Source organism: Arvicola amphibius, chromosome 8, assembly GCF_903992535.2.
Source record: "Arvicola amphibius chromosome 8, mArvAmp1.2, whole genome shotgun sequence".
NCBI classification, from domain to species: domain Eukaryota; kingdom Metazoa; phylum Chordata; class Mammalia; order Rodentia; family Cricetidae; genus Arvicola; species Arvicola amphibius.
Genome location: NC_052054.1, coordinates 56,552,117 through 56,577,438, shown reverse-complemented (window position 1 = coordinate 56,577,438; position 25,322 = coordinate 56,552,117). Strand labels below are relative to the sequence as shown.

At 44.9% G+C, this 25,322-nt stretch overlaps 1 protein-coding gene across 1 annotated transcript in view; it reads right to left on the bottom strand.

Moving 5' to 3' along the window:
• The window catches only part of LOC119821134 (prolyl endopeptidase), a 107,925-nt gene that overhangs the window by 57,663 nt on the left and 24,940 nt on the right, over positions 1-25,322 (bottom strand). Inside the window, exons 4-6 of the mRNA XM_038340013.2 lie at positions 22,139-22,269; positions 19,867-20,076; positions 16,430-16,551 (exon numbers count right to left, since the gene is read on the bottom strand). Coding sequence (XP_038195941.1) covers positions 16,430-16,551; positions 19,867-20,076; positions 22,139-22,269 — 463 coding nt within the window. The remainder of the gene's footprint in view (positions 1-16,429; positions 16,552-19,866; positions 20,077-22,138; positions 22,270-25,322) is intronic.

Sequence of the window (25,322 nt, the reverse complement as noted above, 5' to 3'; positions counted from 1 at the left end):
TAATATCTTTTTGACAACACTGGTCTATATAAATCTGTTTTGTACATTTTTACCTCCTTGATGCTCTGCAATCAGTCTAGGGATGCCACCCAACTAATCCTTCTCCCTATTACTAAATATTTACGTTGTTTCCACTTCCTTCATACTATAAACAATTTTTTAGGGAAAAAAAATCTTAAGCATACACGTGACCTAAACTGCTTCCCAGGTTCTAAAACAGAAGTAATATGTGGCTGGGTGTGCATATCCTGAACTCGATTAGATGGTTGTACCAATTTATGCCATTACCTGGCTGCACTGGCTGCAAACCCGGTACCTCTACAATCTTGTTATGGTTGTTAACTTTATGTCAACTTGGCTGAGCCACAGTGCCCAAATATTTGGTTGAACAGTGTTCCAGATGCTTCTGTGACAGCAGCTCTTAAGTGGAGTTGTGTTTAAAGGAGTAGGCATGGAGCAAAGCATACCTCCCTCCACAATGCGCTGCCCCTTGTTCAACCAGCCAAGGGTGGTAATGGAACAAGCAGCAGACTGCTCAGGGCTCAAGGACCACTCTTCCCAGAATTCCCAATCTGCTAGCTCGCTCGGCAATTTCAAGAACAGGCAGGCCTCCACAGTAACAAGGCTATTTGTTAAAATACTTTGTCTTTATAAGAACACACATGCATACACTGCTGGTTCTTGCTCCCCAGAGAACCCTGTTATACTTTCCAACTATTATTCTTTTATTTGGTCATTCCACAGACATAGTCTAAGGGTCTCTGTATACAAGCTCATGTCTAAGTTTTGTTTCTATATAATAAGGATGTATCAGTGAACAACTCAGGAAATGTCACAACTAACAAAGGAGACAAACACATAAATATGGGATCGTGCCACCCATTACTCAAGGACAAATGGCATGAGCAACAGGGAGGAATCATAGCAAAGGAGGCAGGACACGTGCATGACAAAGGTCTGTAGTCTTAAGAAGAGCACCAGGGCAGGCCCCACAGGGAGATATCTTGGCATGGGCAGTCACGGCAGTCACTGCTTTAGTTCAGAACTGTCATTCTGTGTCACTTTTTTTTGTTGTTGTTTTGTTTTTCCTGACAGGGTTTCTCTCTGAAACCGTCCTAGCTGTCCTGGAACTAGTTCTTGTAGACCAGGCTGACCTCGAACTCACAGAGATCCACCTGCCTCTGCCTCCCTAGTGCTGGGATTAAAGGCGTGCGCCACCACTGCCTGGCTGTTGCTTTTTATTAATCTACATGTAATGAGTGTTTTATTATCTGGAGGCTTTTACTACTTTCTTGTTACATCCATGCATTTGCAAGTCAATTACAACAGTTTTGGCTGTAACGGTGTACTTGGATTCACTGCACTTCTTGGATCTGCGGGTTTGTATATTTTATCAAATGTAACAGGTGTTTTTTTTTTCTTTTTTCGCCTCCTTTACATTTTAAGAACACTTGTCTCTATCCTAGCACTTCAAATACACATTGTGTTTCACTTGGTCCTGTCTAACATTTTCTAAGAGCCTCTGTAAACTAATCCCATAGTTTTTTAAAAATCTTTGCTAACTCATTTGCCATTTCTGAATCTGTTCCTAGGATTAAGGCTTTTTCTGGCTTGAGGTCACATTATTCTGCTTCATTAAATGTGTATTGACTTCTGAATTAGATTCTGGGCATGTGGAACACTGGAGTTTTTTCTTCTTTCTAATCTGACTATAAAATGTTTTCAGTCAATTAATTTCCCGGCAAACCAGCTGGCTCCATCCAGGCTTGCTCTCCAGCCTCACTGGCTACGGTCGCTTACCAACTGCGAAAGCGGCTGCTCTAGGGCGCACCACACCCCTGGGTGCTCAGGCTTTGTTAACTGTGTCAGAACATGGTCACCAGCCTGTCAAGCCTTCAGCAGTGGACAGTTTACAGTTCCTGGGTGTTGTGCTGAGCCTGAATCAGGGAGCACCATTCAGTGCACACAGCTCCTGATAAACAGCTGAATCCACAGGGGACCCTCAAGTGACCCTGTGACCCTTCATGGGACGTCCCCACCTTCAGCACCTGACTCAATAGACTCTAGTAGCTACAGTCTCTTTGAAACTTTTTCTTCACCCCTGTGCTGCGGTCCCTAAAACACTGTGGGGCAGAAGGCTGGGGCGACAATAAGAATGACCCAAACGTATCAGTCCCAACTTTCTGCCAACCAAGTCCTGTGAACTGCTGTTTGATCTCTCCCGCTGTGCTCTCCAGCCATGCAGGGCAGGAGTTGAGGCTAGAACCATACACACCGGTGCGACCAGTGACGAACACCCCAATGTCCAGTGCGCCTACTTAAAATGAATAAGGCATAATTTGGTTTTTCAATATCCAATCTGAGACTCTGAAGTTTTACAAACCATAGTTATCAATTCTTTCAAGTGTTCTATTCATCCTGCTTCTTCTTTTTTCTTTGTTCCTGTTTTGGGGATTGGCCCTGGCGGCTTCATCCACACTAAGCATAGGTGCCACTAGTTAGCTACAACCCCAACCTTCTAGTAAAAATATATATTTTTTGATACAGTACCTCATGTAGCTCAGGCTGGCCTTGAACTCACTATGCATCCACGGTGACCTTCAATTCCTTCCTGATCCTCCTGTCTCCACTTACAAAGTGCTACAACCACACACGTACATTATGACAACTCCTGTCTCCAGTCACCGAGTGCTAGGACCACACACATGTACACTGTGACGCCTGTCTCCACTTACCGAGTGCTAGGACCACACAAATGTACATTATGACAACTCCTGTCTCCAGTCACTGAGTGCTAGGACCACACACATGTACACTATGATGCCTGTCTCCACTTACCGAGTGCTAGGACCACACAAATGTACACTATGACGCCTGTCTCCATTTACCGAGTGCTAGGACCACACACATGTACACTATGATGCCTGTCTCCACTTACGGAGTGCTAGGACCACACACACGTACACTATGACGCCTGTCTCCACTCACTGAGTGCTAGGACCACAAACATGTACACTGTGACGTCTGTCTCCATTTACTGAGTGCTAGAAATACACACATATACACTATGACGCCTGTCTCCACTTACCGAGTGTTAGGACCACACACATGTACACTATGACGTCTGTCTCCATTTACTGAGTGCTAGAAACACACACATGTACACTATGACGCCTGTCTCCATTTACTGAGTGCTAGGACCACACACAGGTACACTATGATGCCTGTCTCCACTTACGGAGTGCTAGGACCACACACATGTACACTATGACGCCTGTCTCCACTTACCGAGTGCTAGGACCACACACACGTACACTATGACGCCTGTCTCCACTTACCGAGTGCTAGGACCACACACATGTACACTATGACGCCTCTCTCCACTTACCGAGCGCTAGGACCACACACACGTACACTGTGACAACTCACAATCAACTTCTTTGTGATCTTTTCTTTTTCATTCAGAATGATTTGAAAGTCACACATTTTACTTCCCCTCAGCTTTTAAATAAGAAAGCTAACGAGCTAATGTTCAGATTTTTAGTCCCACCGTTTTAGACTGTCCTATTTTAAGAGCATCAGAAATCCACAATTATAATTTTATTAACTATCACCCAAAGCAGCCTCCTCAACACTGGCTCACATCTTTGTTCTCTTGTCCTAGGAACGCAGACAGAACCTGTACAGCCTGCTCCTTAAGTCACGGCGCCTCAATCACAAACCATGTCCACTTCAGCTGGAGGGCATCAGTCAACTGAGACAACAGCGGCATTCCTGCAAGAGGCCAGACCTGGACAGCAGCTGCTGCGAGCCCACCCCAAGCACTCCCCTCAGCACTGACAGACTACTACTCACAGCACTTCCTATTTAATCTGAGCCAGGAGTCCCAGGGCACCTTCCTCCTGGATCATCACAATTCTGAGATCTTCAGAGCCACAAAAATTTGCTTAACTGGAAACACCTTTGCATTTTCAATATTCAAGCCGGCAACCTTAAAAACACCTATTTTCTGTTTTCCTCAGAATGTACAGATTAGAAACAATACCTTTCTCTACAAAAAATTAACCAGTAACAACAGATGTTTAGCCTCTTAGATTATTTTAAGACAATTTTAGAGATGATTTATTTTTAGACATCGCTGGGAAGACAAACACTCTAACATGAAGGTCTTTCTGACTCTAATGCATAAGCTAACTTTATTAAAAAGCCAGAGAAAAGGAAAACAAGGCGCAAGAGAACCAGCCCATGACTCCTTGAGATGACCAAGGGCCTCTGCTACAAAGTATTCCAGTTTTCAGCAGTAAGATTGTGGCTATAGTAACCCTGCTTTCTGCAGGCAGCCTGACTAAAAACAGTGAGCAAAAGACAGATGGTAACATTAATCCCACAATTATGAAATACAGAATTCCCAACTTTTTGGTTTTCACACCTTTTATTTTTCAACATTTTAAGCAAAATTCCCTTAAAGTCATCGTCACTTTTTTGGTAAAACATTAACACATGCAAACCCCCAAGAATATCACTATAAATGAGACAGAGTTGTGTGCTGATACTAGATCTACTTTCTATTCTGACACTATCGGTAGGGATCAAAGCTGGAAGTCACCACTCTTACTACTATAAAGTTTAATATGCTGGCATGCTGACAGCCTGGTTCTGTGACGTCATCTAGCTTACATTTAGAGTGCTGACTTAGTACAACTAGAAAATAACTAAGGCATAATAATAATAATAATAATAATAATAATAATAACAACAACAACATGCTGGTATCTGTATATGAAAATACCTAGTCAGAGGGAAATGTCTAGCTGTACATAAAACATGGAGTTCTACAGATGAGCTAAACAACATCTAGTGATTTATGGGTAAAAGGTTTTCATTATCATCAACCAGGATATTTGAGAAACAAACGAAGAGCCTAAATAGTCACCTGCCTTGCTCCTTCAAGCTTAGGAAACCCATTTCCTGGCACCTTTCTCTTGTCCAGGCTTTCTCAGTTGTGCACTGCCCTGCAAGGGATTAGCACTGCAGTCCCCAACAAGGAGAAAGACTCGGCTTGCTTTGGTTATAGTTACCTGGATAAACCACCAACAAAATGGAGATCCTGGTGTGACCACAGTGAGATTTACAAGCAAAACCTTTTTGATAATAAAGTCTATTCCTTTGCCCAGAGTGGATGAGGGTAGACCGGGCTCCGGTGTGACCAATGGTGGCTGATTTTAGTAGGATCATCCAGGTTTCAATTTTCTCTCCCAAAGACAAACCACTAAACATGAACAGCTACTCAGAGGAGCTGGGGCTGAGGATGTGTCTATTCAACCAATATTACTGAGGGGCTATCCAGTGGCTACCATGGAACTCAATTCTAGAATACACAGAAAATAAGGACAAGGTTTTTGAGAGCTCATGATAAGATGCTTGAGACAGACAGACATACAGACAGACAAAGGATGAGCCATGCCGTTAAACATGAGTAACCTGAAGTATCAAGTATGACAGCCAGAGAGGAGCAACTAATGGAAGAAACTGAAAAACAGATCCCAGAATGCTTTGGGGAAAGATGTCCACGATTCCTAGGGAGGAATCAGTTGGTTAAAACTTTCCATCCTTACAACTGCTTGTCCTAAGCGTCAGGGACCATCACCAGAGAGCTATCTAGTGCACACTCAGGCTGTATGCAATGCACTCGTTCTCAGTGTCCACCTCGGCAGGCAGAATAGGGCACTGGTGTGTTTTTAAAAATAAATCCATATGACTTTCACTCCTAGCACCAAGAAAAATCTAAAGATGAAGCATTTAGCTATTATCAGTCTAAACACGATCACGGTCAGGGTAGCTGACCCAAAAGACCTAAATGAGCAAGCCTTTCTACCTGCGTCTCAGAGTAAAGGAGAAATCAACAGAAAAACGATTATTATTTTAAACTCCTGATCATTCATCTACAAAAATATCTACATCAACATCACACAACAGGAAAAACACCCCACTTTTGCATACACAACAATTCATCATATGTTAATTAGAAAAGAATTCAAGCTACTGGAGTTTCTGGACTCAAGTCACCCTGCCCATGTTAGCACCCTAACAGGACATAAAAATCTCAATTTTATCTACTTAGAAAAGAGGATGAGTAAGTTTATTTTCACTCGTGTCTATGGGCATTTCTTCAAGAAAAGGACAGTACTTTGTTCTGTGTGTCATAGAACTGTGTGTGTAGAAGCTGCAGGGAAAGCACTGACACCTGACACAGGAAAACACAGGCGGAAGGAAATGGATTTCAACAGCTTTCAGAGTTAATTATGTTCCTCTCAGAGCAGCAATCTCTACCAAGTTTATTGGATTCCTTTTATATCAGCTTTGAATCATAACAACATCACTTTGATATTGAGCATGTTTCCAATCCCTAATTAAGGAAAACGTTTAAATGCCAAACTACACGCAAATGATCGGCTCTCAGATAGGATTCATGGATGGCATAAGAGGCGGTGTTGGGCGGATAAGCAGCCACGCATGCAAGTGTGCACGGCCAACCTACGCATTCCTACGCATTTCTGACAGGCAGCCATATGGCAGGCTAGCCAGTGTTCCCCAGATAGTACAATACTACAGTTCGGGAGAGCCTGAGTCTATCCAAACACCATTTGAAATGCTGCCTGGTAAGTTAGAATAGTGGCACGGGGGCGGACAAACAAAACCTACTTAAAATAAAATAATGCAGCTCTTGACAAGGTATAGCCACTTACGCTCTAATCCATCTGTTTTCTTTTCTTTCCTGTTAGACAAGCTTGGTTATTCAAGAATCTACCGTTTGCTTTCCTTCCTCCCTAACATGTATCAGAGAAAAAGTCGGCCAGCTATCCAGGCCGATCATTTCTAGTTTAAAAGTCCACAATCTGAGATGTCAAGAAGGCTCAGTAGATGAAGACTGAAGCTGAGCAAGCCTGACAACCGAAGTTTGGTTCCCAGAACCTATAACGCAGTGGTTCTCAACATGTGGGTCATAACTCCTTTGGGGTCATGTGCCAGATATTCTGCAAATCAAGATATTTACATTATGATTCATAACAGTAGCAAAATTACATTTATGAAGTAGCAACAAAATAATTGTATGGTGGTGGGGGGGGGGTCACCACAACATGAGGAGCTGTATTAAAGGGTCACGGCATTAGGAGGGTTGAGTACTACCACCATAATGGACAACAGGAGCTCCTGATAGCTGTTCTCTGACTTCCACACATGCACTGAGACAAATGTGTGTTGGGATGCTGATGCTATGACACCACAAATAGAAAAATCCACTCCGAGCTCAAGCGACAGTTCGCAGTCAACGTACAGGCACATTAAAAACTAACTTTCAGCGATGCACATGTTACAAAACATTAATATGGACTTGGGTCCTGTAATGCCACATCCTGGCGATCAACCTGACACATCCAGGAAATTAGACTGGCTGTGGGCAAACGGTGGGGCATTTTCTTCATTGTTAACTGTCTATGAGAGTCCCGCCTACTGTGGATGGTACCATTCCAGGGCAGGTGAGCCCAAGCTCTTCAGAAAAGGAACTGAACATGAGTCTGAGAGCAGCCGGCGAGCAGCTTCTCCAAGGTCTGTGCCCAAGGTTCCTACGTGAGTTTCTGCCCTTTTGATAAAGGTCAATAACCAGGGAGGGGAAATAAGCCCTTCCCTTCCCTGGGTTCTAGTGTTTATCACAGCAGCAGAAAGGTAAACTAGACAAGGTCCCATCGCCAAAGTGTCACATTAAGTGTACAAACATTACATCTCAAGGACATGGGTCCCAAGCACTTCAGAAAGGGGACACGTAACCTCCACTATGGGATGCTATTCCCACCAGTAGCTGCTTTCTAAGGGAGAGCATGGCCTTCTCGCTTGCCCACATATAGGCTGTCTACCTTGGTGTCTATCCGTTCTGCCTCCCTGGTGGCCCTACCGAGATTCCCCCTTGTAATAATCAGCATGGTGACTGGGGTGTGTATGCAATGAAGGGATCTGCTGGGTGATGAAGCCATCAGTCTTACCCAGCTGTTCAACTCTGGGCTGCCTAACAACCAGCCTGGCGAGGTGTGCCCACGGCTGCAGTAGCAGCAAGAATGCTATGGGTAACCAACTGACTGAATTTAAGATTCATTCCTCAGGAGGAAATGCATGCCCGACACTCTAAAGAACCAATGGTTGGGGCAGTCATAGGACCCACAGCAGAAACTACAACTGTGAATGGACAGACTCAAACTGCCCTCTGAATCTCTAAACCCACAGATTAATGCAGCTCTCAGACCTCACTGGAGAGGGGCTGGGTTGTTTTCTGTGCGGTGGGTGATGGTTAATTCAAAAAGTCAATGATCAAAGTTCAGTGGAGTGCCCTGACACAAATGGAATCACGCCATCCCTAAGGCTCAGGGACCACTGCAGAAGAGGGGCGGGAAGACGACAGGAGCCAGACAGTGCCTTCTGGTCAGGGCAGGACTGAGGAAGTCGCCATCCCTACCTGAAGAGCTACTGACAACTGATAGCTTCCAACAGAGGGAAAGTCACTTTTTGTGCAGGGTGTATCCCCTAGTAGGCTGACCACACTCTGGTGGACTGTGGGTGCCACACCCATGAATGTATGGGCAGCACAAATCCAAATTGGTGAGTTATTAAAAAGAAAAAAAAAATCGAAACATGTGGGAAAAAGATGTGGGTGTAAGTAGTGTGTAGACATGATCAAAACATATTACATGCATGCATAAAATTCTCAGAATTATTAAAAAATGATTCTATTTATTCAAACTCTTTTCATTCAGTGTATTTTGATCGTATTCTTTCCCCTCCCACCTCCTCCCACGTCCTTCCCCCACATCTACCTACCCATCAACAGACTGTAGGAGCCTGGGGTGGTGGACAACACAGCAGGCTGGTGCACGGATGAGTTTATACAGACCGGGACAGCACACAGGACCGCACAAACTCAACCAGAGGCAATCAAGCACGAAGAAGGGGAAGTGGGCTAAAGTCCCACCAGGAAGCTATTTGCCTTTGATACCTGCTGGGAAAGATTAAACCAGCTCTCTCTATTGGAGTGTCACTAGGATGTCTTGGATAATTTTCTGTTGCTGTGAAGAGACGCCACGGCCAAGGCAAGTTATAAAACAAAGCACTTAATTAGAGGCTTGCTTACAGTTTCAAGGATTCCCACGAAATTCAAGTTTCCCATGCCCATCATGGGAGAGAGAATGACAGCAAGCAGGTAGGCAGGCATGGCGCTGGGATAGTAGCTGAGAGCATACATCAGATCCACATGACAGGGAGCGGCTGCGGTCACCCCCAGTGATACACCACCTCGAACAAGGCCATACCTCCTAATCCTTCCCAAACAGTTCCACCAAGTGGAGGCCAAGAACTAAAACACATAAGCCTTAGTTGTGGGGGGGGGCATCATTATTATTTATTTATTTTTTTTTTTGGTTTTTTTCGAGACAGGGTTTCTCTGCAGCTTTTTTTTTGAGCCTGTCCTGGAACTAGCTCTTGTAGACCAGGCTGGCCTCGAACTCACAGAGATCCGCCTGCCTCTGCCTCCCGAGTGCTGGGATTAAAGGCGTGCGCCACCACTGCCCAGCGGGGGGGGGGGGGGGGGGGGGGGTCATTATTATTCACATCACTACAATGAGAACGCCAACCACACTCCAGGGCAGGCTACATGCCCGTTGTGTGTGTGTGTGTATAATTTCCTTTGTGAATATATGCGTAACATGTATAATTGTGTATATAAGTGTGTATTTTTAATTATAAAGGATCACAAGTCAATGTATAAAAATAGCTTATGGCTATATGTGATAAATATTAAGATTCAGGATTGCCAAACAACAAAAAAAAATCTTTCAGGAATAAGGTGTGACAGTTAGGACCCCAGTGTGGGACTCAGCTGTCTGCATGCTTCTAGCTTTTACGCTTTTCCACAATCTTTGCTCTGCAGCACCCCCTGCTGGGGACACTGCCTCAGGACGTGGGGATTTTTGTTTGGGTTTTGGTTGTTGTCTCAACCTGAAATGTTCACCGGTGACTTCAAAATAATAAAGCTTTTGGCAGGGGAGGTGTGAGCTAACCTAAGACACACCAGTCTCTTTCCTCCACTGTGCCCGTCAACTTCACTTCATCATGTACACCAAAGAGCCGACATCTTCCCATCCAGTCAAACGACAACTGATGTTTTGTGTTATGACCTGGGGGCCCAGGAAGGCACTGCAGTGTGACTGCACAGGACGGACTGTGAACAGAGGTGGCCTGAGGTCCCTGGGAAGCAGGTGAAGAAGCAGTGGTGATCACAGACTGAGGGACCAGGTGATCCACAGATGTGGGACAGGGGGCACCGGGAAAGCTGTTGGTCTCAGTCGTCTTGACAGATCCCTGCTAAAAGGTGTGCTCCTTACAAAAATACCTCAGGAAGAACATGGCAGGAGGATGCAATGGCTACCCAGGGACAGCAGCAGAGGCTGCTACAGAAGAGTGCCACTGGGAAGCTGGCACCCGGACACATGCCACAGCTGAGCAGCCAACACAAACCAAGCCAGCAAATGGCTGTGGGCAAGGGACACCCCACCCCTTCCTCTGATTCGTTCCTTTATGGCTAAACTAAACTAAACTAAACTAAAATGAGAAGCACACCTTCCCTACCTCGCCTGACACCCAAGTGAGCCGGCACAGGAAGGCAGCAGAGAAATTAGATTTCAACTTGCACCACAATGAACTCTAGTGCCTACCACCTGTCCGCCTGCCCTACAGCCTGTCTCCAGCCTCACCCCAAGCATGAACGCCACGCCTCCTTCACTCACACGCAGAAGTCATCTTCTCAGTCAACAAGCTCCCCAGACTACGGGGACACTGGTGAACCCCACACCCACACACCCTTGGGGCCCTGGGACAGGAAAGGAAGGACTTTGACTTCCTGTTTACTTATTTCAACTTACTACATCTGTGTAGTAAACAAGCACCCTTCCTGTACCGCCATTCCTTAAATGGTCTTCGCTGTTATTTTGTGTGGCCTCTTCCTTTCTGATGAGAGGCAATCTGCACGGTGCTCATAAGGATCCATCCATCCATCCATCCATCCATCCATCCATCCGTAATTCTGGCCGTGGTCTGCGTGTTAGTATCTGTGCAGGAACTTGATGCTATCTATGCATGAAGCAATCACCTCCTCCTCAACGCTGTGGTCCAGACCATGTTAAGCATTAACACACTAGAGTTGACTAATAGACAATAGGATGCCCACAAGTACTTAAATTGCCTTTCTTTTTGTTTGCTTAGCTAAATGTATACACGAGATACTTCCTACTTGTAAATCTTAGGTGCTCATAGCAGCATCATGTTAATAATACAGGTAGACTCCCACCCCTTTATCTCTGGATGGATGAATAAAGAAAAATGTATGCACACATAGTGAAATCTTATTCAGCATCAAAACAAAAGGGAAGTCTTCAATATGCGTCAAACTTCAGGACCAGGTGAGTGACATGTGCTTATTACAAAATGACACAGAGGAATACAGAATAGTCACTTATACAGATACCGGAAGTGGAGGAGCAGCCACAGGGAACACAGAATAGTCCCACATACAGACAGGAAGTGGAGGAGCAGCCACAGGGAACACAGAATAGTCCCATATACAGACAGGAAGTGGAGGAGCAGCCACAGGGAACACGGAATAGTCACACATACAGACAGGAAATGGAGGAGCAGCCACAGGGAACACAAAGTGGTCACACACACAGGAAGTGGAGGAGCAGCCACAGGGAACACAGAATAGTCACACAACAGACAGGAAGTGGAGAAGCAGCCACAGGGAACACAGAATAATCACACACACAGACAGGAAGTGGAGGAGCAGTCACAGGGAACACAGAGTGGACACACACACACAGTGGAAGAATAGCAGTCAGGTGGTGGAAGAAATAATTTTCATTGGCAGTGAGTTTCAGGTTTGCAAGATAAAAAAGTTGTCCAGGTGGATGGAGGATATGGTTGCAAATGGATGCAACTGACTTTAATATGTTAAAATTTGTTTATGTAGATATATGTATATATGTGTATATATGTGTGTGTATGTGTGTGTGTGTGTGTGTGTGTATATATATATATATATATATATTATTATTCTATACTTTTTAGAGTTTAAAAACAAATCTGGCACAAATCCAGCGGCTTCTACCAGACGTAGGTAGAGATTTGTGCTAGTAGTTGTGTGTTACGCTCTCCTTTTCTTGCCTTCATGGATTAAGAATACTGGTGTTCAATTTCAACATTCGTGCAACCATATCAACCAAATAAAACTGATTAAGATAGATATGCTGGGAGTAGGACTGTAGCTCAGTGGGAACAGTGCTTTCCCAGCATGCACAAAGACCTGGGTTTGATTCAACACCACACAAGCCTGGCAGGAGGCATATACCCCTCCACCCAGCACTCTGGAGTGAGAAGCAGCAAGGTCATAAATCAAGTTCATCCTCAGCTATAAAGAGAGCTCAAGGCTAGCCTGGGATACATAACAAGACCATCTCAAATTAAAACAAAGCAAAAATGTTCTGCTGCCATGAAATTATTATTTCTAATGTTTACAAGTTCTCTGGGAGATTGAGTTTTCTATTTTATGAAGAAGTCAGAGGGAATAAAATTTGAATACTAAATATACTATTTTAAGTTCCCCTCATTAATACACCTGTCCAAAAAGGTAAAGAGGAATACATACTGCTTAACATTTTAAATTTTTGGTAACATAACCTCCCAAAGGTGAAAATGTGCACTATTTGTATAAATAAGCACCAGGAAATCACACAGCAAGAAATTAACCAGAAACAGTCTCCTGAGATGGGAGAGAAAAGCAAACATGTAAGAAAAAATGAAGGTAGTGACCTTGATGTGTGGGGGAGTGCTTCTGCCTATGTGTTGCTTTCACTGGTTAATGAATAAAGAAACTGGCTTGGCCTATAGCATGGGAGGAAGAAGGCGGAGCTAGAGGGACGCCATGGAGCCACTGCCAGAGTCAGACATGCCAAAACTCTGCCGGTAGCCACTGCCACATGGCGATACACAGATTAATAAAAATGGGTTAAATTAATATAAGAGTTACCCAGTAAAAAGCTAGAACTAATGGACTAAGCAGTAATTTAATTAATACAGTTTCTGTGTGATTATTTTGGGTCTAAGCTAACCGGGTGGCCAGGAAGAACAAGCTGCTCTCCCTCCAACAGTAACCACACAGGAAAGGCTGGTGCCCTGAGGAGCTAGGGAAAGAAAAGACACAGCAAAAAAGCATTTTGATGAAACAGAACAAAAATTCATTTTGAGCATATTCCTTTAAAATCGGGAGCGTTTTCCTGAGAATGGCCAGACAGGGAATATTTTCAGAGTTGGTCATGGGACTTCCGTGATCACTGGCTAACGCTGTTGAGCATGCCTGGGCTCCTGGGAAGCTTCTTCCACAAAAGCTGGCTGCACATGGCCCAGGGCTGGTGATGTGCTGACTCTTGATCCAGGTAAAGAACAACTGGAAACACTACCGTGAAGATAAACAAACAGACACACGGACAAGACACTGCCACTGCTCTTGTCCTTCAGCCAGGCTTGGGAATAACAGTTTTAAATTTAAAATGTTCCTTTCCAGCTGAAGTCCTACTTGCCTCTCGGCACAGGGAAGGTCCTCGGTGTGCTAACATGTCTCCGGTGGATTCTTACCCGCAGTGGGATGTTGCCTCTCGGCACAGGGAAGGTCCTCGGTGTGCTAACATGTCTCTGGTGGATTCTTACCCGCAGTGGGATGTTGCCTCTCGGAACAGGGAAGGTCCTCGGTGTGCTAACATGTCTCTGGTGGATTCTTACCCACAGTGGGATGTTGCCTCTCGGCACAGGGAAGGTCCTCGGTGTGCTAACGTGTCTCTGGTGGATTCTTACCCGCAGTGGGATGTTGCCTCTCGGCACAGGGAAGGTCCTCGGTGTGCTAACATGTCTCCGGTGGATTCTTACCTGCAGTGGGATGTTGCATCCCATTCTCAACAGGACACAGCGCTCCCCCCCCTTTAGCAGCAAATTCCCCTTAGTTCACAGACAGAAACTCTCCACCTTACTGGGAGAATTCCTAAGTTTCTTCACAGCTGACTCTCCGGACACAGAATAGATCTCTGGTCACCTATTTCAAGAGCATATCATTTCAGTAATTACTGCTAAGACCGCCCCAAGGAATGCACAAATATTCATAAAGTGGGAAAATGTCTAAAAGATGCCTTAGGAGAAAATCTGGATGAAGAAAGCACACGGAAGAGGCAGCAGGAAGCAACTGAGAAAACGCCGGTGCTCATCTCTGACTGTTCACTTTTCTTTACAACACCATCTACTTCTACACACGAGTGTAGGGCTCAGCAGGGCAAGTGTAATAGAGGCCTGAGTTTCAGGTTACTGAGACCACCCAGGAATGGACCGTCCAAAGGGAGAACACCTAACGTTCCAAAGGAAATCCCCAGTGTTCCAACCTGAGTCCCTTAGCCCAACACACCCATTTCACCAGGGCACCCCTAGACAAATGTCAGCCAATCACGGGTCCTGAACTTTAGAAACCCCTCACCGCAACCTCTGCTATTATAAAAACCCCACCCCAACTGAGCTAGGGGCTCTCTGATCATGCCAATGCATTGGATGCATGGAGAGAACGAGTTCAAACTTGAATAAAGGCTCTTACTTTTATGTATAGGACTCGGTCTCCTTGCTGGTTTTGGGGAAACCCTGCAATCTGGGTATAACAATAAGCATTGCTTGTTTTTATCAAGATTTTAATGTTGATCCTTAACCATCAGGGAAATGTAAATAAAAATGACTTTGAGATTCCATCTTACACCTGTCAGAAAGGCTAAGATCAAAACCACAAGTGACGGCTCATGCTGGGGAAGATGTGGAGCAAGGTAAACACTGTTGTCGGAAATACAAACTTATATAGCCACTTTGGAAATAAAAACGGTGGCTTCTCAAAAAATTGGCAATTAACCTACCTCAAGACCAAGCTATACCATATACCTGGGCATATACCCAAAGGACTCTTTATCATACCACAAGGTTCAACTATGTTCATAGCAACCTACTTGAAATAAGCAGAAACTAGAAACAACCTAGATGCCCCTCAACTGAAGAATGGATAAAAGAAAATGTGGTACATTTACACAATGGAGTATTACTCGGCTGTTAAAAAATCAATGACATCAGAAAATTTGCAAAGAACAGAACTAGAAAAGACCATCCTGAGTGAGGTAACCCAGACCCAGAAGGACAAACATGGTGTGTACTCAGTCATAAGTGGATATTAGCCATAAAGTAAAGGAGAACCAGGCTACAATTTATAGATCCAAAGAAGCTAAGTAACAAGGATGGTTCAAGGGGGAATGCAAGAATCTCCTTCAGAAGGGGAAATAGATTTTTGAGGGTGGACTGGGGGTGGGTACTGCCTGCGGGGACAGGAGAGAACAAGTGGGGGGTGGGGAATACTGAAATGACTAGAACTGGGGAGCATTTTGGGGGTGCAATGGAAATTCCACAGATTCTACAAGAGTAACCCTAGCAAAGACCCTTTGTAACGGAGGACATGGAGCCTGGGCCCCTCTGTACCAGGCAAGGCCTCAAGTAGAGGGACTGGGACACCAACCCAGCCACAAAACCTTCACCCTACAGTGTATCCTCCCTGCAGTGCTTTGGAACCAGAGCCAAGAAGAATCGTTATCAAAGAGGCCAGAAAGACTTTATCCAGCAACTGATGGGAGCAGATACAGAGACCCATAGCCAAACACTAGGCAGAGCTCAGGGAGTCCTGCAGAGGAGGGAGGAAGGATAGGACTAGAGGGGGTCAGGGACACCAGGAGAACACTGCCCACAGAATCAACTGGCTGGGATTCATGGGGGCTTGAAGAGATCGGAGAGCCTGCGGGGGTCTGGCCTAGGTCCTCTACATAAATGTTATGGCCGAGTAACTTGCTGTTCTTGTGATATCCCGAACAGTGGAAACGCAGGCTGTCTCCGACACTTTTGCCTGTTTGTGGGACCCTTTTCACCCTACTGAGTCACCCTGTCCAGCCTTGATATGAAGCTGGTGTCTGATATTATGGTAGCATAGTATGCCATATTTGGTTGATGTCCTGGGAGGCCTACTCTTTTCTGAGGGGGTGGGTGAGCAGAGAGGAGATGGGGGGGGGATACAAGAAGAAAAGATTTTAATGTTGAAATTAACAGTTAAAAGGTTTACCATCTTCGTTATTAATAATCAATTTGAATGGCACTATTTTAAAAACATTCCTGTACTTCTGCCATCTATGGGACATCTACTACCACATCACAGGAATATTTATATGTGAACCACGCAACAAGGTCTTTGAGGATGAAATTTCACAGTATACAATACCTCGGCTCCCCCCATCCATTTGGGCTCATCAGGGAACTCAGCACACAAAACATCTTCTGACTGATCTGTCCCCAAGACGTGGTAGCAGAGCTTCTGGTGGAGATTGGTGGATGTCTCTGTCCCTGAGGAATAAAACATGTTCGCTGAAATACAGTTGGCAGTTTCAAGAAAATCTGCACTACGTCCATCACACAATGCTAAGAACCCTTCAAAGGTTGAGTGTATGGCGGCAGGACACAAGGTTAACAGGCAAGTCAGTCAGGCTTCTACACACCAGCAACAAATGAGGAACTGTTACCATAGCAACCAGCAGAATGAAAGAACTCACCATAAATCTAACGAAGTATGTACAAGGTCTATATAAGGAAAATTATAAACCATTCCAAAAAACTAAAATAACTAACACATAGAGAAACTCCACGCTCATGGAGAGGAAGGCTCAGGACTACCAGCACATCAGTTTCTCTGGACTCAACTCGTAGAAACAACTCCAGATTCCAGTATGGTAAGCCGTGGATAGGGACAGTCCTGGTGGTTTGTTTTGACTCCCCTCAATGATGTTTTGTTTTGACTTCCCTCAATGATGGAGTGCTACCCTGCAATGTTAAGGTGAAATAAACCCTGTCCTCCCCCAAATTACTTTTGGTTATGGTCTTTTTCCCAGCAACAGAGCCCAAACTAGGACATGAACAAACTGATTCCAAAGTATACGTGGAAGAACATGAAGATTCAAAATAACTATGAAGAAAAAGGTTGGGGGACTAATGCTGTACAACCTCAAGACTTGCTGCCATCTGGGATAGCAATGTGAACTAACAAGAGGTACCTACTACAGAGCTACCCGACCCTGAGCTCACTCAGACACTGGTGGGCAGCCAGGAGCTCTCACAAATGCCACAGGCTTTGGAGGATGGTTCTGCGGTTTCTCACCCTAAGATCTGGCAGCTGTGCTACTTAGCACTCATCACAAACGTCCGCACGGAGATCTACCTATGATAGCAACTTGGCACATAACCGCTGAGACAAGAAAACAACCCAGAAAAAAAAGGAGACAGGCAGGTATGGTGGTGCATGCCTTTGGTTCCAGCATTCAAAAGGCAGGCGGATCTCTGAGTTCGAGTTCAGCCTGGTCTACAGAGTGAATTCCAGGACAGCTGCAGTGGCTTGAAAGAAAATGGCCTCCAAAGGGAATGGCTCTATTAGGAGGTGTGGCCTTGCTGGAGGAAGTGTGGGGGTGGACTTTGGGGTCTCTTGCATAAGGCTTCCCTCAGGGTGACACTCTCAGCTCCAGCATGTCCGCCTGCATGCTGCCGTGCTCCCCTTCATGATCAAAATGGACTGAACCTCTGAAACTGTAAACGAGCCCCCTCATCTAAATGTTTTCTTTATAAGAGTCACAGTGGTTGTGGTGTCTCCTCACAGTAATAAACCCTAAGACAAAAGCCAAGGCTACACAGAGAAATCTTGTTTGGAAAAACTAAAAAACTAAAATAAATAAATAAATAAATAAATAAATAAATAAATAATAAATGATGGAGGGCAAGAATCATGGCGTATGGAACAAAGAATTAAGGAGAGGAGCTGATGTTGAAAGCCCTGGATAAATTCAGGTTTCCCCACCCCCCACCCCCAGCAGGAAGAAAATAGCCAAAAATATAAGCAGGAAGAGAAGAATCAGAAATCTAGGATTAGCCGGTTCAGTGACTGTGTTTCAGGAACTAGCTGAAGATAAAGTTAGATTGTAATCTTGAGAATAATCTGGAGAAACAGGGAGTTTCCCCCTTGTGATTATCATTGGTATTTTGGAATACTGTGTTTCAGGAACTAGCTGATTATGACCCTGAGAGTAATCTTGAGAGGCGGGGAGTTGCCCCCCTTGTGGTCCTCAGTGGTATTTTCGGAATTTTCTACACCCTCCCTGTCCCTTTCGGATCACTGGGTTTTGGTTTCTTCCCTTAAAAACTCCTTCTCCCGGCCACTGGGGGTCGAACTCTTCCCCTGCGTGGGTTATGAGTCTCGGCCCCAGTGCACTGGTTCCCGTCTCATCTCATTGATTAAACCTCGTGTGATTGCAGCAAGGATGGTCTCTCGTGAGTTACTGGGGGGGGGGGGGGGTTGTGTTATTCGGAGACTTGAGTGAGAGTCTCCCCACACTGGGGATCTTTCAACGTGAAGAGGCTATATTCTGTATGGCGCCATGTATGGAACTAAAGCACACAGAAAAGGCCAGTGTGCCCAGCACAGTGGCACAAGCCTGTGTCTCCTGTACCTCTCGGCTAAGACAGAAAGATCTAAGTTCAAGGTCAATTTGGGCAACATAGTGAGACCCTGTTTGAAAAGGAAAAAAAAAAATAAAAATTAGGGGCCGCCAGGCAACAGGGAAGAGAGAAAGAACTAGGTAGAGTACAAAATACTTTCGAGGCAATGAAAATCATCCCCGCGACACTGCACTGGGGACATGCCGTAACATGCCATAACATGCACAGGATGTACAATGTCAAGAGTACACCTAACCCAGGAGTGGTGCGCGCCTTTAATCCCAGCACTCAGGAGGCAGAGGCAGGCGGATCTCTGTGAGTTCGCGGCCAGCGTGGTCCACAGAGTGAGTTCCAGGACAACCAGGGCTACATAGAGAAAGATTGCCTTGAAAATCCTACAACAACAACAAATTAAACCTAATATAAACTACAGACTCTGGGTAAAAATGATGATGTGTTACTGCAGGTTTGCTAATTATAAATTATCAATTATTCCTCACTCTAGTAAAGACACCAAAGATACATGTGTATACCTTTTAATTCTACTATGAATTAATTCATTTTTTTAAAAAAAAATGTTAGGCACTAGCTGCCTATCACCATAATGTAATTCATGTATATTTGTTGATTTTGAGTACTATTAAAAGACTAAACTTTATCTTCTCGTTGTAAAAATGTACTGGGCTATCAGGGCAATAAATAATATTATCAAAATGTAAAAAACACTTTATAATAATAAAAGAGTTTTATATAAACTCACTCTTTAAGAAACGCTGGTAGGAAGCACAATATGAACTGCTTATATCAATCATAAACCCCTCCATTATAGTCTGAGAGACTTTTACATACTGCACCAAAAAATAAAATAAAATAAAAAAGGAACAGCAAAGTAACAGCTGAGAGACATGGCCTTCTTAAACCAATCACAATGACTAACCTACCTGCGGCCTCCAGGCTGCTACTGCACCTGGGGCTGTATGCAATGAATGGAGCCAAATATAAAATAGTAAACAATGTGAGAGTATGTTTGGTAACCTGACTGCATGTATTTGTGGACAGCAACGCTGCTGCACTGTGAAAAGGTTAGACATGCAATGTCAATCAAATGAGCTTCCTTTTCAGTCATAAGAAGCCACGTGGTCTCGCATAACGTGCTTCCCTGAAGCGTTGTTCACATACCGTCACTCTTCCCATCCTGCTTTGGGTATGAGTTGTAGAACATCCCCTTGCCATCATGGGTCCAGGCCATACAGGTGAACTTGACTCTCTCCAGCACATCAGGAAGCTCTTTGGCACCATCGACTTTCATGAACTTGATCGTCACCCAGTCTGAGCCACTGGCACTCAGACCATAGGCAAAGTATTCACCGTCTTCACTGAAGGCATAACCTACGGGGCACAGAGATGTGGCATATAACTGTTCCATCTTGCCCGCTGTCGTCGTCCACACTACCAAAGTTGCCTGAAATAGCCTGGAGAATGAACGTGGCAATGGAAGAAATAGGAAGCTAGTAGTGAGCAAACCTGGGACCAGCTGAGGTCTGGAAGGAATTACCATTACGATGACATGGTCGCTTAACCTCCTCAGGTCATGCTTTCTTCCTTTATAAAATGACGCCTTGGATTATATGCCCATTAAGACACTTCCATTTTGAAATTTTTATAATTCAATGGGTAGCTCAGTTAAAAGCAGAGCTCATCTGGGACAAGCAGCATATTTTATTTATGCCCTAAAGGGAGTAAGCAGGGGGAAGTCTGCCTTTATAGTACTGACTGAATTATGATACATAGCATATAACAGAATTAAATTGTACCCATTAAGTAACTTTTGGGATGGACTCCAAAGCATTTGAGATGAGTCTTTACAGCCTCCTTTTGGAGCATTACTGGCAGCATGACATCACAGGCCTGGGTAAATATAGCTGGAGGGTTTGCAAGGAAGGATCCTGGTGTGCACATTCCGAAAGAAGCAGAAAGCACTGGTCGGTGGACTGCCAGGTCTAAGTCCTTGGGGACCCAACAAGGCTCCCATCCACCTGCGAAAGTTTCTTGATAAGTGGTCATGCTTTATGTTGGCTTTTACAGTTCATGTTACCAAGTTATCCCTGTAGAGTAAGATTCAGATACCAGTGATTTCCTGGGAAGCTTGCTAAACTTTACTGAGGATCTAAAATTTATAGGGGGCTCAATTATTACCATGGAGCTTTAATTAGCAGGAAATTACTTTAAAATCTGCTAACACACTTATTGAAAATTTTCAGGGAAAAAGGAAAAAATTATTTTGATTAAAATCATATATAAGGAATCATATACCAGGTCACCTTTGTGTCAATCATGTCCTTGGTTGCAGCGGACACCTAAAGAAAGCATTGCCCTGCATCACTGGGGTAAGAGGTACTGGACACAGCCCTCCCAGATGGGCTGCGAGGCAGACTTCAGTGAAAACTACACAGATTCTAATACAGGATACGTGACTACCTTGGAACCATAGCATTAAATTAATTCTAAACCACAGGCTCAGATTCATGGAAATACTAATATAATATACTCTTACCAAGATTGTTGGTGCCTCACTTCCAAAACAGTTACACACTAAGCCTATTTGGGAGGGACGAAGAGGGCCACCAAGTAACAGACACAGCTAGAAATAGCAGGAAATACCTGCATAAAGGTCTTCGTATGGATCCAGTGAAACGGGTCTGTCATTCCCTTCCTACTAAGCGGCAGACCCCACTATTCAAATTTCACAATTCTAGGGAGTCAACCTGCACTGTGCTTTGGCACAGACCACTGGACAATATAAGAGAGACACTTAGCCCACCTCATTAGGAACAGTTGGCATGTCAAGGAGTAATTTAACCATAAAATTACTAAACCATAGTACAAACCGAGGTTTATCTTCTCTACAGCCTGCAGGAGGCAACACTGGGAGCAGTTATTGCAGACATGGGGCACCGGCAGGCAAGATGCACTCAGACTCAGGTTGTATGGCAACATCTTCAGAGACAGGGTACCAAAAGGTTCAATTCTACAAAACTGGGGGTTTTTGCTTTTAATTCTAACTGTGAACTACCTAGGCTTTAATACTCTGATCACTCTCCCCCATTTATAGCTGAACATTTCTTGCACAGCTGGAAGCTTCTTGCACGAGGGTCTAAGTGTTTCTAGTCAGATGGGTCTCAGATGTTATAGGAAATGATAACGCTAATTCAACATCCCAGAAGTGAATTTGGGTCTTGTGTGACTGATTCTCCAGCTCTATTTCATGCCACTGGGGTGAGAAAGATGAATGTGACTATCCATGTGTTCTAAATACAGTATGCAAAGTTAGCTTTCCTGATACCGTGTGCATCTGCTCTACAATATGGCTCACACCCAGCTTGGAATCTCAAGACTTCAGAGCTCCAAGCTGCGCTGCAAGGACTCCTGAGGGCCAGCGTGCAGCACTTACCTCGGAGTGCTACTGTGCCGTCATCCGACAGAGTGTTGGGGTCGAGGAACACTCTGGCTTCCCCGTCTAAGGAATCCTGCACATACAGGACACGCTGGTTCTGCAAACCTGTATTGTAAAAATAAAAATACCTGGGGACAGAAATTCCCTGTATTTAGCTATGGTATTTTCCGCTTGTGGAGAAGAATCAAACACACGAAGAAGCAAATTTCACAAGACCACACACAGAAAGAAATAGGTGCAATCAAGCCAAGACAGGGACAGCAGATGAGATGGAAGTCCCTCCGGCTTCCTATGTGACAGTTTGTTACTTGAACGGCTTTCTTTCTGTATGCAAATAATTTACTGTAGTTTGGCATGTGAGCTGGAGACAAATGAAGACCAGTTTGCTAAAAATAACACTGGCAGCCAAATACAGCCGTGCCTACTTCTTCTAAATGGAGAAGAAAGTGGATTTCCCACTGTAGCACTCTGGCCCAGTTCCACAGCCTGGCTGGCCGCCAGGTATGAAGGTCATCGCACTTCTTCAGAGAGAAGGGCCTGTGCATTCAGACTCCGTGGGCCACAAAGTCACCACACTCACCAAACAACCAAACAAACGGGCAGGACTGTGTTCCAGTTAGACTTAATTATAAAAGCAGGTGGTCGCAGAGCTTGGCACACTGGCGACTTTGCTGTTATCTGCGTGAGATGGGGAGGCCCTAAGAAATTCCAGAGTAAACGCGTGAAGGTGCATCCAAAGAACAATACGTCATGTACAAGTGGCTGCGAGAAAGAGATAAACAGGAGAGCTAAAATCACGGGCTCCACTTTGTGGCCCATTCTTGGATTAAAAAAAAAAAGTACATATAATAAAATGTTCTTGAGAACTACAAGCCAAAGATAATATTAGGTGGAACCAAATCTCCCCCATTGTTGACGAATCACAGGCTCACCAACTAACCACAAAAATGAGGGTTCTCCATAACCTACTTGGCTATATCCCTGCCAAGAGTCCTAACGGCTATTTTATAAATATGAATGCACAGCACTTCACAGTACAAAAACTATGCTCAGGTTCAAACACAACAATCACTTCCTTTTATAAACTGGTAAGTCAGTGCAAAGGTGCACTTCATTTGTTTGACACAGGTAGCCACGGCTGGTCTGGAACTCATAGGAACTCTGCCTCCCAAGTGCTCAGGTTAAAGGCTTGCGCCACCACACCTAACCTGTACTTGGCCATTCATGGGAGCTGCAGAGATGTAGAGACGGCTGAGTGTGTAAAATGCATGAAGCCCTGAGCTGGAATCTTCAACACTGACATCAAAGCTAGGCACTATGGATCATGTCGTAATCCAGCACTGGTAAACTCTAGGGTCTGAAAGGGACCCTGTCCCTCACTAGGGTAGAAGAAGGGAGTTGTGGTGAATGACTTTATTCCCAGCCCCCAGGACGCAGAGACAGGTGGATCTCTGTGAGTTTGTGGCCAGAGTCTAAGGCCTACAGAGTGAATCCCAGAACAGTCAGAGCTATGTAGAGACCCGATTCAAGGAAAACTAAAGGAAGGGTGAAAAGCAATAAAGGAAAAAACCTAACGTCAGCCTCTGGTGTGTGCAGATTCCCTCTCTCCCACACACCAGTGCATATACATATCACACACACACACACACACACACCACACGTGTGTGCAGATTCCCTCACTCTCCCACACACCAATGCATATACATATCACACACACACACACACACACACACCACGTGTGTGCAGATTCCCTCACTCTCCCACACACCAGTGCATATACATATCACACACACACACACCACACACGTGTGTGCAGATTCCCTCACTCTCCCACACACCAATGCATATACATATCACACACACACCACACATACTCACACCACACACACGTGTGTGCAGATTCCCTCACTCTCCCACACACCAATGCATATACATATCACACACACGCACACACACACACACCACACACACACACACACACGTGTGTGTGCAGATTCCCTCACTCTCCCACACACCAATGCATATACATATCACACACACACACCACACACGTGTGTGCAGATTCCCTCTCTCCCACACACCAATGCATATACATATCACACACACACACCACACACGTGTGTGCAGATTCCCTCTCTCCCACACACCAATGCATATACATATCACACACACATACACACACGTGTGTGCAGATTCCCTCACTCCCACACACCAGTGCATATACATATCACACACACACACACCACACACATGTGTGCAGATTCCCTCACTCTCCCACACACCAATGCATATACATATCACACACACACACACACACACCACACACGTGTGTGCAGATTCCCTCACTCTCCCACACACCAGTGCATATACATATCACACACACACACACACCACACACACGTGTGTGCAGATTCCCTCTCTCCCACACACCAATGCATATACATATCACACACACACACACACAACACACACGTGTGTGCAGATTCCCTCACTCTCCCACACACCAATGCATATACATATCACACACACACACCCACCACACACGTGTGTGTGCAGATTCCCTCACTCTCCCACACACCAATGCATATACATATCACACACACACCACACGTGTGTGCAGATTCCCTCACTCTCCCACACACCAATGCATATACATATCACACACACACACACACACGTGTGTGCAGATTCCCTCACTCCCACACACCAATGCATATACATATCACACACACACACACACCACACGTGTGTGCAGATTCCCTCACTCTCCCACACACCAATGCATATACATATCACACACACACACACACACCACACACACCACACACGTGTGTGCAGATTCCCTCACTCTCCCACACACCAATGCATATACATATCACACACACACACACACACCACACACGTGTGTGCAGATTCCCTCACTCTCCCACACACCAATGCATATACATATCACACACACACACACACCACACACGTGTGTGCAGATTCCCTCTCTCCCACACACCAATGCATATACATATCACACACACACACCACACACACGTGTGTGCAGATTCCCTCACTCTCCCACACACCAATGCATATACATATCACACACACACACACACGTGTGTGCAGATTCCCTCACTCTCCTACACACCAATGCATATACATATCACACACACACACACACACCACACAC